Below are 19,852 nucleotides of genomic sequence, written 5' to 3' on the forward strand. Positions count from 1 at the left end.
GTGTTACGGTGATCAGCCCAGTGGAGCAGACGTCCCAGCCAGCTGTGCTTCTGTCCGTCCCCCTCCTGTTAAAAACGAAAGTGTATGACCGAAGAGAAGCTGAAATCCAGAAAAATCCAAATACTTCAAATAGTTGTGCATCTAGCAGCGGCGACTTTGCAGAGCAGCAGCGTGGCGTCAGAACCACAGCTCGCAGCGAGTCCAGTATAAAGCAGAAGACGACAGGGATCCAGTCTGAGCTTATTTATCAGGATGCGGTTTCAGGCCTACAGCTTCATTTCCTGCTCTGGTTGCATCATATATTCTAACGTGGTAATTAGAGTAGTAAAAGACTTGGTGGGAAGTTCAGACCTTCAGAATTTTATTACAGAAAAGTCCCATGAGGGAAGAAAAGCCACTAATGATGACTGGTGTTGAATTTACTGCTGCACTTTCCAGTGTGAACCTCACACTCTCTGCAGCCACTCATACAGGATAACACAGTGCAAACTGAACAGCAGTAAATACACTGTTGATGCTTGTTAGTTTATATTTTTGAGACTGCAGCTACTTGTTGTTGTCGTTATACTGTAAAACGAAAAACTGCTTCTGATGCAGTCTTCTTCACAAACTACAGTAAAAGTTGAAATGCTAGGATGTGGACAGATCAAGTTTGAAAGGGAGAAGCAATAAAGATCCTGGAACCTGTGAAAATAACAATTAGACTATAACGTTACGAAATGATGTAAATATAATTGTTTTTCCCATTTTGTGTTTTGTTCTACAAACCATCATAGTTTAATCTCTGTTTACTGTATGATTCTTGTAAAGTGTGACGCAGGACGAATGTGATGGTTTGGCTCCAGACAGGTTTTGGTGCGATCAGCATCAGCATCAGTGGTCTGACGATTCACACGACATGCCTGTAATGAAAAACTGTGGTGAAGCACTGAAGCACAGCTCACGGCAGTGGTGTAAAACTGTTTCTTAAGTGTTCTCAGGAGCACAGTGACGTCAATAATTGTGAAATAGAAGAAGTTTGGAAACACCAGGAGTTCACCTCCAGCCAAACTGAGTGTCCAGGGAAGAGGGGCCGTGGTCAGGGAGGTGAACAGGAGCCCATCAGGGAAAAGAGAAAGAATTTGGTCTGAGCATCACGCTGTGGGGGAGCTGCTCAGTGTCGGGGACAGAGACCGGTCAGATGTGAGGGAAGGATGAATGCAACCTCGTCCAGAGTGCACATGACCTGAGACTGAGGGTTTCATGGTTCAGCCACGACTGAAGTGGCTTCAGGACAAATCTCTGACTGTCCAAGTGGCTCAGCCAAAGACTGAACCCTATCGAATATCTGTGGAGAGACCTGAAGATAAACTGTCCAGATCCAGAGACTCACCTAGGAAGAGTGGAAGCTGTTCTGGCTGCTGAAGGGGCTTCTACAAAGTACTGAGTTAAGGGTCTGATCAACAATTAAAAGTAAACATGTTTTCACTTTGTCCTTAGGGGTTAAATTAAAGTAGGATGATCAGCAAACATTGCAATTTTATATATTTAAGATTAAATCTACAACACAAAGGTTGCAAAAAGTGAAGGAGAGTGAATATTTCCTGAAGCCACTGTACAATGAGAATAGGACCTAAAATGTACACATGGTAGGTGCAGCTGTAGTTTGAAGTAGAAAAATCCTTTTCACCTGGACTCACCTGGTGAAACGATGTGTTTGCATCACTGTGGCAACAGGTGGCAGTCGGTGATACAAGGTGTGCTGTAGGGCATCAAGAGGAACAAGTGTAAAGCAGAAAATAATTTGCAATATACTAATTTCCGTGATGACTTTCAAAATAAAACATTTTTAAAAATAAACATAATATTCATATTATTTTTTCATATTCAACATATATATGACTGAAGCTAGTTTGAATATATCTTTCGTAATTAAATGATGTATTCATTTGGATACTGAGTCATAATTTAGTAAACATTGACCTAATGTGTTTGTGTTTCCTCCTGCGGTATAATTTGCATTTAAAGTGGAAAACGAGGCTGATATAAAGCTAAAATGCTCTTGTGGTTATTAAATACGTCTGTTTATGTTTTCCAAAGGTGTTAAATTTCTGCTCCAGTGTAAAAACTTTTCATTTCCTCTGCCTGTGCATGTGAATCTGGTTGACTTCACACGACCTCATCCACCGAGGCCACTTGTTCCGAGCGACAGCCGAGGGACATCTGCGCACTGCGGCGTCCTCTCTTCCATTCCCCGGGAGGAGGAACCGGCCTGGAGGTAGGACGACAACATGTTGATGTGAATATTATATGTGGTAAAAACAGAGCCTCGGCATCACCGTGTTTTCAGTGATGATCAGCTTCATGCTTTAGCACTAACCGCGTCTCTATGTGCTCCGTTCTTTCTTCTGTGCGTTGGGTACCACCGAACTCTATTGTAAAAATCTGTCATTTTGAGATTATCTTGCTCATTTTCCAAGGCAGATAACCGATTATAATTGAATAACCGTTTTTAACAATTTATTAGACCCCGATCTTTAATTCGGCTCAGATACAAGACCTGAATGAAGTTGCAAACCAGATTTGGAAATTAATTTTCCAGTTGCATGGAACGATTAATGATCATGTGTATGCGGAATTTACCTGCAGTTTATTAAACCTTAGTCCTGTTCTGTTGTCAGATTGTACAATATAGCTGACACACTGTCAGTCATATACATATATTGACATCACTGATATATTTCACCTGACATTGTCCTTTTCATGTCGGTCTTATATTGTTTCTTTATTACAGATAATAATAATAATAATAATTAATATTATTGTTATTCTGTATTCAGCTGGTAATTTTTTCTGAGAGTTCATTTGTTTCGGTACAACAGGTGCCACCACATGACAAAACAAAAACTGATAATCCAGTAACAATCTCTCATAACAGATCTATGAACTGCAGTAAGTCATGGCTTTAGTTCACATCCTGCTAGAAACCAGCTTTTCCTTGTTGCTTTAAACTGCACAACCTGCCTTCATACACCTTATATCAGTGACTATGTGTATGCACGGCGGTTAATTATAGGTCAACTGCATTAAAACTGATTTTAATTCACAGATATCTGTCCTACAGGGAGGATTACAACCAGCCGAGGTGTCCTTTGTTCCCCGGAGAAGATAATGTTCCTGAAACACGCCTGAGTTGCACAAGAGCTGCCATATCTGAAGAAGCCTGGGGGTGAAGGACAGAACGAACTGATGAGGTCTGTGTAAATCTGAAACTTTACTCCTCTGGGAACTGCAGCAGAGCTCCCAGGGAAATGTTTCTGGTAACTTTGTTTTCGTTCTGTTACAGTTTGATTTGTTCTTTCATACACAGCTATGATGTAAAACAGTATCAGTTTCAAGGAAATGTGCTCAAACGGCACCAGTGTATCATAATGTCGCCGTAAAGTCTTTATATGAGTGTCGTGTTGATATTTCTCTAGAGATTTATAGTTGCTTTCTGTGTTTTCAGGTGTGTGTGAGCAGGATGGAGGCTGTGTCAGGGTGTGTATGAGCCATGGCGTCGACGATGTCCCGGCTTCAGTTCGGCCAGATGCGTGGCCTTCGTGCTAAGCTGCTGAGGCGTTACGAGCACCAGCCTTTAGTGTCGTGTCTGGCTGGTCTGTACGGCTGCAGGTGGAGACGCTACGAGAGGAGCTGCACCCAGCCTGGAGACTGCTGCTGCAACAAGGTCAGACAACATCCAACGCACGCGGTGCCCTGGACACATCTGGTCCAGTCTGAATATCATGTCTGAATTAACCTGGTACGGCGTCCTGGGGCACAGCTCCCACTATGCTTCATTATTTCCTCAGACAGCCAGAAACCAACCAGGACTCAAAAGCTGAAATAATTAGCTGTTTAATTAAGTGGCTGATTGAGAGATAATTAACTTGATTTATTCATTGTTTAAGTCATTTTTTTAAAGCAAGAATCACTATTACTAACTTATAAAATCTGACTATTTGTTGGTTTTTCTAATTTTCTGATACATAATAACATTAATACACACTTAACATAGCTATACTTGCTATACTAGCAATGTGTAATTATAATGTAATAAACCATTTATAAATGTTTTAAATGCTAAACAAAAGACTTAAAGTAAAGGGTTACCATTATTTGCTTTTGTTTCTGGGGACTCTGGTAATTTTACCATTAAAAATAATTAAAAACTAAAATCACTAGATGCAAGTGTTGAGTGGCATTCATCGTTTTTATGAGCAACGTGGAGAAATGGTGCCTCATTAAATTCACTGAGGCAACCACTGATCAATGCATGTATGCATATATCAATTCATTTAAACTGGGTAAGTAAGGTGAGTGCATTAATAATGAAATAAGACCGGATAAAGTTTCCTTTTGGCTTTTAAAGACAGTGAAACCACAGCATTCAGCTTCACTGATGCACATCATGAGATTCAGCTTCACACGTCTTACACACCCTGTAATTAACAAGATGTCTTTCATAATTTAACCAGGATTCAAACAGAAACAACCTGCTAATGAGTCCTTGTAGGAGAACATGAATCATTCATGCAGGGTGGAAGGAGGCAGAACAAATCAATAAAACAGTCAAACGTAATGATTCCTCGAAGGGAAGAGGAGGCAATTACATCTCATCGTTTCATCGATTTTCTTTTCCACACTTATTGTAGTTCAGCATCTTTGCATCGACTTAACTGTCAATTTATAAAGTAAAATGGTTTTTCAGATAAGACAAAGCTTCAGTTAAAATCTCATATGTCTTCATCACTGATTTGGTGCTGTGGTAAACGGCTTCGGTTCAGTAATGAGGCCAGAGCCCGGCGTCCTGAGGTCGCGCCATGGTTTCACAATCACAGTTAAGCCAGTAAAGAGCTTTCCTGTTTGAATTCTTCTTTCTCTATAGAGGTCAAAGATCAGTCTGCATCTCCATGGAAACAAGGTGGTTTAAAAAAACCCCCCAAAAGACCATAGTATGTATTAAAAGACAGTGCAACAAAAATCGAACTTTGATGTTTTGTTTCTTCGGCAGCTGGAAGGTGCCAGCTTCGCTCTGCTCGTGGCGGCTTTCTGCTTAACGCTGGTGTTTCTCTACTTCTGGGGACAAGCGAAGAACGACTACAATGACTTTGACTGGTGGGTTGAGTAAATATTTGCACTCATCGTACAGCCATAAGTGCACATATGTAATCACTGCGCACGTAAACATCCCTGTAGCCATTACAGTGTTAACCTTAGACCTCCTCCAAGAGCTGGTGATACAGCAGGAGAGGAAATGCGTTGCCCCCAAACATTTCACATTAACTTAACACAAACCAGATGAGGCTCAGTAAACCTGGAGCCCTTTGCACAGCTGGTAATCCAACCTCGGCTGTAGCCATGACGAGGTTTACTCCAGAAGAAATCTGATCAAAGGTGTCTCTTGTTTAATGACGTCCGTGTGAAATGAGCCTTTCGGGCCGTTGAACTAAAACCTCTCACAGATTGACCAGCTGCTGCTCTGACTGCTGTGGAGCAAAGTCTGTATTAAAAAGTTTCCTTGTCAACTTCTCATAATGAAGCAATTGAAGCTTCTTTTTGGTGGCAAATCCCCTGAATTCAAAACTCATATAAAATATATAATTATTTTGGAGTAAACTGGTGAAGTTATTGTCCTTCTTATCTAATTGTTTGTTAATAATCTAACACTGCAAACTTTAAAAATGATTGCAGCTTTATTCCATGTTTTAGTCCGTACAGTCTGTATTGGGGCTGTATACTATAATCTTTGTTTAAAAAATGTCTTAAATAACTGAAGTAAAGAAGCGAAGAGGGAAATGAGGGAGAGGAAGATGCGACAAACATCACCAGCTGGATCTGAACCGGGGACATTACTGTCGATGATCAGCATCTTTAGCCCTAAACCACAGAGACGCACTGCTGAAAAACTGTTGAGTTCAGCCAGTAAGAGTTTACTCAGTGCAGTGTTGTCAGTATTATTCTTTCTGTTGTTCTCACAGTTAAATCGATCCTTTGACCAATGTAATTTCCCATAAGTTTGGTGTATTTAACAGCTGGGAGTTGGCATCTCTTTGAAACTGACCAGTTTCCAGCTCGTCTCCTCTGCTGACACTTGAACACTGTCTCTCTCTCTCTCTCTCACCTGGGTTATTGTTGCCTGTTGTTATTTTCACTGTAGTCCTCCACTGTCAGTCACCAACGCTCTTTCTGTTTCTACCTGACCTCGCTCTGGGTGTGCAGGTTTAACTTTGGGAACTTGGGCTTCTGGTTTCCCTGGTCTGTGGTGCTGCTGGTGATCGCTGCCGGCTTCTTCACCTACATCACTGCGCTCATGGTGAGACTCTAACACAACGCTCAGGGATTTAACACGCATGTGGTTTTCTGATTTAACAGGGTTTCATGAAAAATTGGCTCTTGTCTTGTTCGTGCATCCAGCTTTTCTATTTTTATGGGTTAATTGTTTTTTTCCCTGTTTTTAGTGTCCAATTAGATAAAAATGTATGAAATGCTTTCTATTTATTTCCATGACACTTGTGGTCCTCAGTAGTACAGTAGTGTTATTTTGAGATGTTAAGAGACAAAATATAAAGATCTGCTTTGATTTATTGATTTATTTTGTATCTGTTTAATGTTGTCAGTCATTTTGTCTGTTAATATATTTCATATTTTAAGTTGTGGCCATTTTACTTTAAGGAACAGTTTGACATTCGGGAAATAAACTTACTCCTTTTGTAGCTGAGAATCCCACACATGACTGGAGGTGATTAGCTTAGCTTAGCATAAAGACTGGAAGCAGGGGCAAACAGCTAGCCTGGCTCTGGTCTGGCCTATCAGCACATCGAAAACTCACTAATTAACATGTAATTTAATCTGTAATTTAATCCGTATAAACAACGAAATGTAAAAAAAGACAGTTTTTGACAGTGTTATTCTTGGCTTTGAGGTTGGTTAATGTTCCCAGGAAATTTGTCGCTTGTAGATTTCAGTTTGTATTGATGAAATAAAGGACATATAATGTGTTAATTAAGTGATAAACAGTGTGTCATCAATCTTCCTGTTTAATTCTCTGCTGAAAAGTAAAAAGCAAACTTCCCGATGTGTCAAACTTTGCACCTGAACACGATACTTCATGTTTGTAATATAACATGCATGTAAAGCAGTGAAAAGCTCGCTCTGTGGAGTGAACTGATGATGCTGCTGTGAAACCACGACTCAGATAATCAGAGCGTGGCTCGTCAGGTTGAACCCGTCTGTCTGTCTGTCTTGTTCCTCTGTGCAGCTGCTGGCCGTGTGCTTGCTGTCAGAGGGCCAGAAGCTGCATTTACACTGGAGCCACAAGGTAACTGCTCTCTGCCTCGCCGCCGCCTTCCGCCGACCGTGGAGTCGGCTCATTTCTTCAAGTTTAAAGTTGCACTGATCATTTCCAGAGTCTTGTGTTTGAGGAGAAACATCTTTTCACAGACTGCCGCTCAGCTCACACACTCAATGACAACATCAGACTTTATCCGTAGTGTCGCTGGCAGATGATTACTGGGCTCAGACTGAGAGCAAAGGTTACAGTGCTTCTGTTCTACACTGATCCTGCTGAGTCAGAGTATGAGAAATATACAAACACCAGGAACCAAAAGAAGTCGGTTTCCTGTTTACAAACATTCGTTGTGTGGGCAGAAAACTATCTGCCACAACCTCATGATGATAAACGCATATTGTCAGGATTTAGAAATATAAGAACTTGGTGGAAACTGGTTTAGAGATACATCTTTGTTTTATTTCCTAAACATTTTTAACACACACCTTTCTTCAGCTAGTTAACATGAAACATGGAAACTGTAGCTAGAGAGAGAGACTTACGAGTCTTTCACAGATGTTTCAACATGGTTAGTCCGGATACAAAGCCTGAATCAGTTGCTTTTGTTGGGTCATGTATTTGATGCATTTGGCTGAATCAGAGCACAGGATGCTCCTGCAGACCTCTGCACCCCCCTGTTGCTTCATCAGCAGTGAAATCATCAGTAAATGGCGGCGAGCCAGTCCCATTGGCTGCTGTACTTGCCCGACAGATGAGGTGGCGGCGGCTTTGGGCCACCCTGAATGTTGATTTTCATTTCTGTTGAGCTTTTCTTTCGTTTTGTGTGTTTCTGGGAACTGCAGCCCGGCCTTTCTGTTTCTGAGGAACACCAGGGGTCTGCATCCTCTGAGGTCCTGATCATTGGAACATGTCCGCCTACATCCCGGAGAGCATTCTCCACTTGCTGTGCGGTCATAAAGGGGTTCTTGTTCACCATGCAAATGATTTTCTGCTCATCCTCAACACTTGTGCTCCTTCATCTATAAAGCTGTTTGCTGTTTCCTAGTTTTCCTGTGCAAAACAGCTTTTTCCCCCCAAGATTCTGGCAAACTAACTACCTTTGATATCCCTCTGATAGATATTTTATTTTTATTTTATTATTTAGATATTTTCATTGTTGTTTCATCGTTGATTGAAGCTGAGACTTGGTACTTTATTTAATTCAAACTGAATCTGCTGAAGCTCAGAACCTGAAAAGCTAAAAAGATGTAACAGTCTGGACTCTGTTTATTATTCTACAACAGATGTGCGAGTGTGAGGTTTTCTCACGGTTGTAGAACTTGATGCATGCGTCATCTGCTGATGGATGACGAGTCTTGTTTTTGTCAGATTGGGATCCTGGTGAGCCTGACCTTCTCCATCGCAGCCACCGCCGTCCTGTCCGACCTGTGGAGTAAAGAGTGGACGACGTTGCTTCTCTCCTTCCAGGTGACCTTCTTCCTCTCCCCCCAACAACCCTCACTTTCTCTCCCTCTTGTGTTGTTTCCACTTCCTGATGCCAGATTTCGTGTTGTGTCCCGACCAGGTAACGGCGCCTTATTTACATGTGGGTGGAGTCTTGCTGATGACGGTGCTGGCTTGGCCAGTAGCTTTGCATTTCTTTCGCATGAACAGCAGAGGTGAGGTGCACAGTTTGTGTATTTAATTTAATTAATCCTCCGTTATATCCAACCACAAACCTGTTTCCTGTGCTGAATTTAAAATGTCTACTCCTGAGTGTTTTAGTCAAACCTCTTACCCTGTTGTGTGTTTGTTTTGATTGTGTGTGTTTCAGTAAGGCGAGGCCTGATCATGGGGGTGTACCTGACCATCCTGCTTGCCCTCTACTTGGTGCCCCTCGGTTTGTATTCTCCTTGTATCAAAGAGGAGTGGACCCTGGGCCCTGCACCGGCCCTCATCGGCCACAGAGGAGCCCCCATGGTGAGCAGGAACCGACCGTCTAAATAAGTTACAGTTCCTGCACAGCTCATAACTCAGTCATGTTCATCAGTGATTATTCTGTTGATTTATTTTCTTGTTTAATTGTGTAACAAATGTTTTTCACAGTTTCTCAGAGCTCACAGTGGTGTCTTCACTTTGTTGTTTTCGACCAACAGTCTAAAAGCTAAATATTTCTAATTTACTCTCATGTTTGACAAAGAAAAGCAGCAAATTCTCACATTTGAGAACCTGAAACCAGAGAATACTGAGCATGTGTAAAATGACTGAAATGATTAGGTGACTTATTTACTGACTAATATTTTTCCGCTTTAATGAGAACAGTTAATATTTGTCAAACATCTGCAAGTTGCAACTTTTCGTATAAGTAAAATGACCCGACAGAGCAGAGAAATCATTTTTTTTTCTCTAAATTTCCTGCTTCATGTAAGATTTCTAACCCAGGAAACAAGACAAGAACCAGAACAAATCAGTGTACTCTGACATATTTCCTCAGATGCATTGTGGGTGTTGTGTTTTCATAGAGGAAATCTGCTCACATCCTTCCTGTCTAAACAGTTTGGAGCCCGAACACACACACACGATGCTCCCACTTCAGCTCTGCACACTGAACTGTAAACTGAACTAAAATGTTTACTCTGAGTCAAAGAGCAACTTGCATTTCACCCTCATCCACTGACGACGGCTCCGGGCTGCTGCACCTCCTGCATGTGACTCTACTGTGTAACTCTGTTCGCAGCTCGCTCCAGAAAACACGCTGATGTCTTTTGAGAAGGCGGTGGAGGCTGGAAGTAAAGGTCTGGAGACGGACGTCACCATCAGGTCAGTCAGCAGCTCACAGGCAAACATTTATATTTGGGTCATTATTGACTTTTTAATGTTTATCGTCACTGATCGATAGTGTCGTAGTTTTTCTGCAGGAAAACTCTCACTGACAATTTTATTTGTTTTCAAACTGAGTAATAAATCATGTATAAGAGAAATAGTGGTGTGAATCTCTGTCTAATGAGAATTTCCTTAGTTTAACAGATACTTTTCATCCCTGCAAATTATCTAAGTACATTTACTCAACTACTATATACTATAGTACAGCACTGAGACACTTGTACTTTACCTCAGTATTTACATGTTCTGCTACTTTATACATATATTACACCACAATTCAGAAGCAAACATTTTACATTTACTTGACAGCTTTAGTTGCAGATTCAGATTGATCATTAAAAATAGAAAAAAGATCAACAAATAAACTGTAATAATAAATCATAGTTTAAAATAAACTTTATAGATCCAGCAGGATGTAATTGAGACTCACTTTTATGCATCAATAGTTATTATCAACAGTTATAACACTTAATTCTGAAATGGGCCATTTGAATAATATATATTCGGCACTTTGAGTATATTTTGATGCCAATACTTTTGTACTTTGAAAGCATGACTTTTATTTGTAACTGAGTATTTCTGCACTGTGTTGTTACTACGTATAGTATACTAAGACCTGAGTACTTCTTCCACATACTGGGTATGTATAATTAATAATAATAATAATAATAATAATAATAATAATAATAATAATAATAATAATAATAAACGTATTAATGTATCACTTTTTCATAACATGAAATGTAGCTCAAAGTGCTTGAGAAGAGGAGGTATGAAAACAAAACAGATTAAGCAGTAAAAGACAATAAAGCAATAACATCCTGAGAAAGTAAGAAGAGATAAGATCAAAGAGATAAGAGATGATCCTGGTTATAAAAAAAAAAAAAACAACTGATAAAACAATATAAAAGAAATCTCAAAGGTTGATTTTAATCCAGACCATAAAAGCAGGGTTTGAGAGGTTGTTGTGTAATATGTGGTTAAGTGTTTGTTCCAAATCAACAAATGGAGCTGGGTGAAAGTTGAGACTCAGATATTGAAACAAGCTTCTCTGATCTGAGACTTATGACTTTATATATTAAATGTATACAAAGCTGTTGTTCTGTCATGGTTGTAGTTTTGATGGGGTCCCCTTCCTGATGCATGACCGCACCCTGCAACGAACCACCAACGTCCACGAGGTTTTCCCCAACCGGACCGACACCTCGGCTGCCATGTTCACCTGGGCTGAGCTGGAGAGCCTGAACGCGGGCGCCTGGTTCCTCTCCGTGAGTCACATGACCTCAGAGGAAATCTACAGCAGCGCTCATTATAGAGTTTATTTAATTACTGCTTCTGTTTCAACGTCCCAGTTGGTTTTTTTTAATCTAATGTGATATTACACTTCTAATCTTTAGGTTTTTCCTAAACAAGCTGATCTTTATATGTCAAACTGATGACTTTTAAATCAGATTCAAAGAAAAACCTTAGAATATATTTACCTGCACGTGTTGCAAATGATTATTTTACTTGTTACTGCACAAAGAAATTGAATAAGAGGTGAAAGAGATGTACACATGTTGGTTGTTTTTAACACACATGTGGATCAACACATTGGTAACTGGTTACACTGATACCACACAATAATCAGTGAGCTGATCCAGAACATATCGGCCTGTTACATCACAGTATTAATGAGGTATTGATGGCGGTCTCTTGTAGCACAACCCGTTCGGTACAGCTGGTTCTCTGGGAGCAGAGGAGCGACAGCGAGCGGGAAACCAGTCGGTCTGCAGCCTGCAGGCCCTCCTCCAGCTGGCAGCTCAGACAGACAAGCTGGTGATCTTTGACCTCTACCGCCCACCCAGAGGTCACCCGTACAGAGACACCTGGATCCAACGCACACTGGAGGTGATCCAGAACGAGTCCTCCATCCACTCCTCACAGGTGGGACACAGTACGGCCTCCTTTACTCCGACAGACGCATGTTTTTCTGTTGATCAGTTAATTCTTGTTTTCTTGTCTTTTACTGAAGCAGAACCTGTGAGTTTACTTCATTCCACAACATCTCACCACTCAATTATAAAATCTTGGAATTTAACGCAGCATTGACTCTGTGTGTGTGTGTGTGTGTGTGTGTGTGTGTGTGTGTGTGTGTGTGTGTGTGTGTGTGTGTGTGTGTGTGTGTGTGTGTGTGTGTGTGTGTGTGGGGTGGACCCTCTCTCTCCAGGTGCTGTGGCTGCCATCAGATCTCAGGGCTCTGGTGCAGGAAATTGATCCTGAGCTGCAGCAGACGTCTGGAAGTCGGCTCCCTCTAGAGGAGCTGCAGAGCAACAACATCGTCAAACTGAACCTGCACTACAGCTCCATGTCCGCTGAGCTCGTCAGGTCACACTGTGCTTCTGTGTGTGTGTGTGTGTGTGTTTATATGTGTGACCCCCCCCTGGTGTTTAATAACTCAACATGCTTTTCTCCTCACTCGTGTGCAGCGAGTACGAGGCTGTGAACATCACCACCAACCTGTATGTGATCAGCCAGCCGTGGCTCTTCTCTCTGGCCTGGTGCAGCGGAGTCCACTCGGTCACCACCAACTCCCCCCAGCTCCTCAGCACCATGAGCTCCCCCCTGCTCCTCATGGTAAGACTGAGTCTGTCCACAGTCCAACATCTCTCATGTTTAACCTCCAGTAGTGAGAAACGGTTTAACAGAGCTTCAAGAATTCAGTACTGCACTTTCATAGTTCAGTCTCGACCTTAGAAATCATAGTAGGGCCAAAAAAATCTTTTGATCTTATTGATGTAAAGTAAAAAGTGCCAAAATGTTATGCAAGAGAACAATTTGAGGAAAAAATTACATGTTTCTACATTCATGTTCTCATTGTTACCTTTTTGTTTGTTACCTGTTTATTTACCTGCACATGTAAACTGGGTTGTGTTTTAAGAGTGTGTGAAGACAGTGGTAAGAAAAAGTGAGCGAACCCTCTGATATGAGCTGGTTTTCTGCCGACAGGTTCACACACTTTTTCCAACCTACAATGTGAATGTTTGATGTTTTCAATACGGACAAGAACAACACAATAATTTGTGTGTCATCAGTTAAAACAGATTGTGTTTGTTCATCATTACTTAACTTCACTCCACTGTTTCTTCTCTGTCTTTCAGAGTCCGGACGAGTACAACCTGATGTGGATTCTCACTGATTTGCTGTCCTTCGTTCTGATCCTCATCACCTTCATTTTTCACAGGTGAATCTCACACACTCAGTTAAACACAATGACGGTGAAGAAGCACGTCCTACCTGTCTGTTTTCTGAACACACTGGAGATGTAGCTGTGACTTTTCACCCAGGCAGGACAGTCTGAAAAGGTCTGATCTGTGTGGGAGGAGATAAAAGCATCCTGTGCTGCTGTCGGAGGTCACAGTGTGGATTTTGTGTTTGCTTGGCAGGTGGCGAGAGCGAGGACTGGCCTTCTGCTCAGGCAGCAAAATCACCCTGGACAACGGCACTTACAGCAAGTTCAAGACAGGTGAGCTGTTCATTTTCCTGACACATCTGCTCCACTGTGTGTTTATCAGCATCTGGGACATTTAGGCTGCATATGCTGTGATACAGATGTAATATTCATAAAGATGAGGAGTAAAATGTGACTTTTTAAGTCCATTACATCATATTTGAGCATCTTTATTAACAGTTTGAATATGAAGTGTAGTTATGTACAGGAATTAACAACAGTGATATTTAAAAAAATAAATAAAGACTCTCTCCACCTTCCCAGACTCGTGTTTGAGACCAATTCATTTGCCAAAAAAGAGACAAAACGCACAATAAACAAAGTTAAAGATGAATTTGACTGATAGCAGAATTATTACTGTAAGATATAAGATGTAATTGAGATAATGTCGTTATTGTGAATTCTTTGGCCACAGTGATCATGTTGTGAAGATCTGATATTGTGACAGTCCTAGTTTGAATAAAACAATCAATGTGTCATAACTGTTAAATAATATTACAATAAATTAAATATGTTTGGACTGTTTGCCAAACAAAACTAGACACGTGAAGACGTCACCAAACCTTCACTATTTGACATTTTACAAAGCAAATTGGGAATCTGGACAATAATGTGCAGACTAATCAATAATTAAAATACTGATTAAATAATATAAATATAAATCAATATATTTTATATTAGAGAAATTATTTGTCACTATATTTTCCTGTGAACCTTAATCCCATCATAGATTTAACCACTGTTGTTTTTATGTTTCCAGATGTTTCTTCTTATTCACTGACATCATGAAAAAATTAAAAAAAAATTAATTATCACTGTTTTTGAATCTGATCCTCACTTGCAGAGATGAGTGATATATGGTCAGTGTCCAGTTCTATTTCACAAGCAGAGAAGATGCCAAACCTGGCAACCGTCACGGAGCATTGACTGACGTCCGCCTCTGAGAGGAGCCGACCTGGCAACACTGAGCCTCATACTGCCAACCTGTAAGATCTCAGTCCACTTTGTTCTAATGAAATAAAGTGATGGAGACGTTCCTTCACGTTGTTAGTAGCTGTTTTCTCAGCACTCTGCACAAAAATCTTCTTGTCAGACTGAATGTTCAAGTGATTTTACCTCTTTTACCTTATTCTGAGCTGATGAAAGCTTTAAAGGAATATTCAGTATTTTAGCAAACCTCAGTCTGTCCTGTGATAACAAGCCATCTACCAACATCTGTAAACCTCATTAATTAACATGTTACATGTTTGTTTGTTTTTTTTGATCCCTGTTAAAACCAAAGTGTAAAATTGACCAGTTGTGATTTTATAGGGATCATGTGCTAATAATTTGAGTTGGAAACAAACTTCGATTTATTTCATGTTTTATCCCTAAAAAAAAAACATCTGTAAACCACTAAGAGCCAATGAGAGGATCCATCTAAAGGTGTGTTCAGACACAGTGAAGACCCACTGAAAGTTTTATTTCTGCTGGGACAAGTTCAAATCACATGACTGACCAAAATCTCAACATCTGTGGATCATCCTCGTCCCTCCAGGGTTTCAAAAGGAGAAATGCTACTTGGCACAAAGTCACATAAACTGTGGAAGCTGCTTATTTACACAATACTTGCTTCCAGTGTGTCTTCACTGTCAGAAAGCAAAGCGAATTTCCACCTTTTGTTCTTTGTGGCTGAACCATTTGTCTTTATTCACCACAGAAAGCTCATGTACAGTCGAGAAAAAGAAAGTAAACCCCCTTTGACTTCTATGCTTTTTACATATCAGGACATTATAAAAAAACATCTGGTCCTTTCCAGGTTCTAAAATTATTTAAATCTAACCTCAGGTAAAAAAAACAACACAACAGATTCCACTGTGTCATTAATTTAACACAAATGAAGCCAAATGGAGAAGCCATGTGTGAAAAACTAAGTACAGCCCGTGATTCGATGGCTTGTAGAACAACCTGCAGCAGCAATGACTTGAAGTAATCATTTTCTTATGTCCTCTTCAGTCTCTCACATCGTTGTGGAGGAATTTTGAACCACTCTTCTTTACCACCTTGCTTCAGTTCATTGAGGTTTGCAGGCTTTCGTTTATTCACAGCTCTCTCTAAGTTCTGCCACAGCGTTTCAGTCGGGTTGAGGTCTGGACTTTGACTGGGCCACTGCAACACCTTGATTCTTTCCTTTCAGTTATTCTGTTGTAGATTTACTGGTGTGCTTGGGATCATTGTCCTGTTGCATGACCCAGTTCCGGCCAAGCTTTAGCTGTCGGACAGATGGCCTCACATTTGACTCTGGAATACTTTGTTATTCAGAGGAGTTCATTGACTGCAAGGTGCCCAGATCACCACCGTGGTTGACAGTTGGTATGAGGCGCTTCTGCTGATATGCTGTGTTTGGTTTTATCCCAACATGATGCTTTGCATTATGACCAAACATCTCCACTTTGGTCTCGTCTGTCCAGAGAACATTGTTCCAGAAGTCTTGTGGTTTGTTCAGATGCAGCCGTGCTGCCATGTTCTCCTGGCAACCCTTCCAAACAAGCCAGACTTATTCTGTCTTTTTCCAATTGTACTGTCATGAACTTTAACATTTGACAAGCTAACGGAGGCCTGTAGAGTCTGAGATGTATCTCTTGGGTTTTTTCTGTGAGCATTGCATGTTCTGACCCTGGTGTGGATTTGCTGGGACGTCTGGCAACTGTCTTGAATGTTTTCCACTTGTGAATGATCTTTCTCACTGTAGGATGATTGAACTTCATATTGTTCTTGTTATTGGAAATGGTCTTATAACCCCTCCCAGACTGACGGGCAGCAACAGTTGCTTCTCTAAGATCATTGCTGATGTCTTTCCTCCTCAAAGCTCCAGACCAGCAAACTGCCCAAACTCCTGCTTTTATAGAGGTGGTCACACTTGCTGATGCTCAGTTAATCAAGGGCATTTCATTAGCAGCTCCTGGCTGCTCCTTACCCTCTTAATTCCTATGGAACCAGTAAGGATGTACTTAATTTTTCACACACTGCTTCTGCATTTTGGCCTAGTTTTTGTTAAATGACAGGGTGTAATATTTCATGTGTTGTTGTTGTTCATCTGAGGTTGTATTTAACTCATTTTAAGACCTGGTGAGGACCAGATGATTTTTTTTTATTTTTTATTATGTCCTGATACGTAAAACCATAGAATTCAAAGAGTGTACTCTCTTTTTCATGACTGTAGCATCTGCACAGATGTTAGCTCTGGCATTACGTCTAGTTCAGCCTCCGACTGAACTCAAAAATCACAGAAATCTTATTATTTTGCTCCAGTCTTATTTTTCCTCTCGTCTCTGTACATTAACATATTTATAAATCCCTGGTAGACACCTGAATATTTTGCAGATTTACATTTTGAACTTGCATGGAGCATCTTAACGTCGACCTGCTTCTGAAATTCGCTTTGCACTCTGTCTGAACACAGTGATGTAAGTCTAATGTGCCATATCAGAATAAGAACAATATTTTTATTGAGACATTTCCTGATGTCTCTGAATGTGCAGAGTTGTCCTCTGGCTTGTCAGTCCAATCTAAAACCACAGTCCTTGAACGCAGCAGGGCATTAAAGAGAAATGTTCTTTGCAAAATGTTGTTTATTCATGTCTACATCAGGATATGTGGTCACAACATGGATGAAGCAATTTCTCCTTAATAAACATGGTCCAAAGAAGTATTATGATTATTCCTTTGTGCTTAAAAATCAAAACTAATGGTTCATATATTTAGAAAAAAACTGACAAATGAGGATAAAATCATTCACCGTCTACAGCTCGAGTACCCAGGGTCATGTTCTAGAAACAGTCTATCACCTCATACAAACAGCTGTTTGAACTTTGTGGCACACGTATGGTCTGTTTCCTTGCACATGCATAACTAACAATGCAATAAAAAAAAAAAATCACCAGCCCCCTGCAGCAAGTTTTAAATCCAGATTGACTCGAAGCTGTTCACAGCTCTGGAGTGTGTCCAAGTTTGAAATTGTCAAACTGATCAAATGAAGGTGAAGGTTTGTGTTTGAGTGATGCTTTACCTTTGGTGTGGTTTATAAGAGATTGGATCTAAAACACATTCAAAAGTGACTCTATAATTTAAACTGGTTTGGTAACTTAGAACAACTCGGAGCATAAATACAGATGCAGTTGAAAAATAAAGCTACTTACAAGACAAATAATCAAAAAGCAACAAGAGAGACCTGTTTATCTAGGATTTTGGTCATGGCTGCTTCAGGCCCAGCTCGTTCTCCTCTCAACAGCCCCTGATCTCTTTAAGGTTGGAGACCAAGGCCTGAATTTATCAAGCATCTCAGTGATTTCATCCCTTTAGGACTAAGATAAAAATAATTTTATCAATTTTCTTAACTTAGAACACCTCTGAATGGAAATGTGAACTTTATCTTCCGTCTACACCTCCTGTTAACTCTCAGTCCCTCACACGTGGGGAAAACTCAGAGCCTGAAGAAGAAAGAACTTGTGGTCTGGACTGTGTCTCTTAAACAGAGTTCAGGATTAGACACTATCTGAGGAGCTGTACGAGCAGTTTGTTTGGTTGTGATTATTACTGTTTGCTGCATTTTACTGTTTTTGCCAAAAGTTATTTCATTTTGAAATAAGCTTATGCTGCTGTTACTACTGAACGTCTCTCTGTCTGACCTCCATCTCCTGCAGCTTGTACCGTTACCTCAGCTCTTTAGATCTAAATACCAGCAGGTAAAAAGGCCTCACTGAGAATCTCCTCCTCTGAGATGCTTGATAAATTCAGGCTCAGACTCCAGATCTTTTTTGTTTATATTTGTTATTGTACTTATTGTATTACAGCACAAAGATGATAAGGTGAGAAAGCTCTGATTATATAATGCAGACTACAGAGCTGTAGAGTGAGACCAGCAGTTCACATTCAGCTTAAAAAGTCCAGATTGTTGTGTAATGTGTTGGGAAAAGGTCATTTAAAGGCAAAAGGTGAGTTTTAAGACAGAGCCGATACATAATAACATCAATGAAAACGTTGGCATTACAGTGTCACAGTCAACCATCAGTCTGTCTTAATAAACCCTCAGTGGGACGAAAGTGTGTTTGTTTACATGTGTTCACACTGTATGAGGACAGCTGTGTGTGTGTGTGTGTGTGTGTGTGTAGGATTGATTGACCGTGATCGATGACTTTCCAGCCGTCTGCTCACTTGCTGTTGCCCCGGGAGCTTCGCTGTTTGGTCATGGTCGTCAGCATCTGGCTGATGTAGGAGGTCAGGAGGTCGTCCATTTTGTAGCCCTGAGGGGTGTGGAGAGGGTCAAAGGTCAGACACACTGTACTAAACTCATATTTATTTATTCATTGGGATGTATGTATCTCTATTGCTTTTTTCAGATAACTGCGTGATTTTAATATGATCCAAAGTTTTCCTGAGATTTTAAAATAGTTTCTTTCACTCGTTACCTAAAATCCCCAGTTTATCTCCATGTAAATGAAGAGGAAAGGTGTTTATTATGTTTCTGATGGTTTCATATCTATTAGATAATGTGAAAATAGCCAAGTGAAATCATTTAATCCTCTTTGTTTTTTAATACTCTCTCAGCAGTTCTGTGAGGGCACCTGACCATCTATAAACAGCTGATCTGAGGTTTTTAGTGTGTGTGGTGGCAGGAGAGGAACAACCATCACATGCTGCCTGTAGTGTTATTTCAGGGATTTTAGGGTGATCTTCAGCTCTGACTCAGGATCAGGGTTTATACGTCTGATTGAGCCCCTTGTTGAACTGTCTACACAGGTTATGATGACGGCATTAGATCTATATACGTATATATTTAAGGGTGAATTCTACTGGAAAGGAATTAGTGTGAGGTGTTGGCTACACTCAAAGGTGGAGCGGAAAGTCTGCCGTCGTAGAGAGGAAGGAGACGTGATGTTTTTTTGCACATTTTCAGTCTCTCAGTTCTGTTGAAACATAATGGTGCCTTATAAGTGTGCAGGGCCTCCCAGCATCACAGCACTGTCATGAGTGCGACAGTTTTTCTCAGATGCGTCAGTGGCAAAATGATCAAAAATGATCCTGGTCCATTCAGTTCAGCATTTTTTGGGCAAAAATGGTCAAAACAACTGAACTCTACAAAGAACGGGAACTAATGACCTTTCACTGTGCGGTTTAAGCAGAGATAAACTGGTTCAAGCCTCTAATTTCAC

At 40.6% G+C, this 19,852-nt stretch overlaps 2 protein-coding genes across 4 annotated transcripts in view; one reads left to right on the top strand and one right to left on the bottom strand.

Annotated features, from left to right (window-relative positions):
• Positions 1 to 2,021: 2,021 nt before the first annotated feature.
• LOC139637588 (glycerophosphodiester phosphodiesterase domain-containing protein 5-like) lies at positions 2,022 to 17,352 on the top strand. Of its 2 annotated transcripts, none has more exons than XM_071506404.1 (17): positions 2,022 to 2,257; positions 3,089 to 3,233; positions 3,488 to 3,706; positions 5,033 to 5,136; positions 6,241 to 6,334; positions 7,280 to 7,339; positions 8,678 to 8,776; positions 8,874 to 8,967; positions 9,123 to 9,268; positions 10,026 to 10,108; positions 11,289 to 11,439; positions 11,873 to 12,097; positions 12,381 to 12,538; positions 12,640 to 12,787; positions 13,312 to 13,394; positions 13,597 to 13,676; positions 14,506 to 17,352. In XM_071506404.1, exons 3-17 carry the CDS (start codon positions 3,533 to 3,535, stop codon positions 14,586 to 14,588), a joined length of 1,782 nt encoding a protein of 593 aa, XP_071362505.1. In that variant the 5' UTR covers positions 2,022 to 2,257; positions 3,089 to 3,233; positions 3,488 to 3,532; the 3' UTR covers positions 14,589 to 17,352. The 2 variants fall into 2 exon arrangements, with proteins under 2 accessions (XP_071362505.1, XP_071362504.1); XM_071506403.1 differs by having other exon boundaries at positions 3,104 to 3,233.
• A 772-nt stretch (positions 17,353 to 18,124) lies between these two features.
• The window catches only part of LOC139637586 (unconventional myosin-VIIa-like), a 37,723-nt gene continuing 35,995 nt past the window's right edge, over positions 18,125 to 19,852 (bottom strand). For both annotated transcript variants that reach the window (XM_071506400.1, XM_071506399.1), the window contains one exon: positions 18,125 to 18,943. In XM_071506400.1, coding sequence (XP_071362501.1) covers positions 18,851 to 18,943 — 93 coding nt within the window. In that variant the 3' untranslated portion in view covers positions 18,125 to 18,850. The remainder of the gene's footprint in view (positions 18,944 to 19,852) is intronic.

The sequence above is a fragment of the Trachinotus anak genome, unplaced genomic scaffold, assembly GCF_046630095.1.
Source record: "Trachinotus anak isolate AG129_WGS33_773 ecotype Australia unplaced genomic scaffold, CSIRO_AGI_Tana_v1 ptg000020l, whole genome shotgun sequence".
NCBI lineage: Eukaryota > Metazoa > Chordata > Actinopteri > Carangiformes > Carangidae > Trachinotus > Trachinotus anak.

Excerpts from the sequence above, each read along its gene's own strand:
- LOC139637588 (XM_071506404.1), top strand. The coding sequence starts at position 3,533 with ATGGCGTCGACGATGTCCCGGCTTCAGTTCGGCCAGATGCGTGGCCTT. Across the intron at positions 8,968-9,122 it reads CTTTCGCATGAACAGCAGAG|TAAGGCGAGGCCTGATCATG; the intron begins GTGAGGTGCACA and ends TGTGTGTTTCAG. Across the intron at positions 12,539-12,639 it reads ATGTCCGCTGAGCTCGTCAG|CGAGTACGAGGCTGTGAACA; the intron begins GTCACACTGTGC and ends ACTCGTGTGCAG.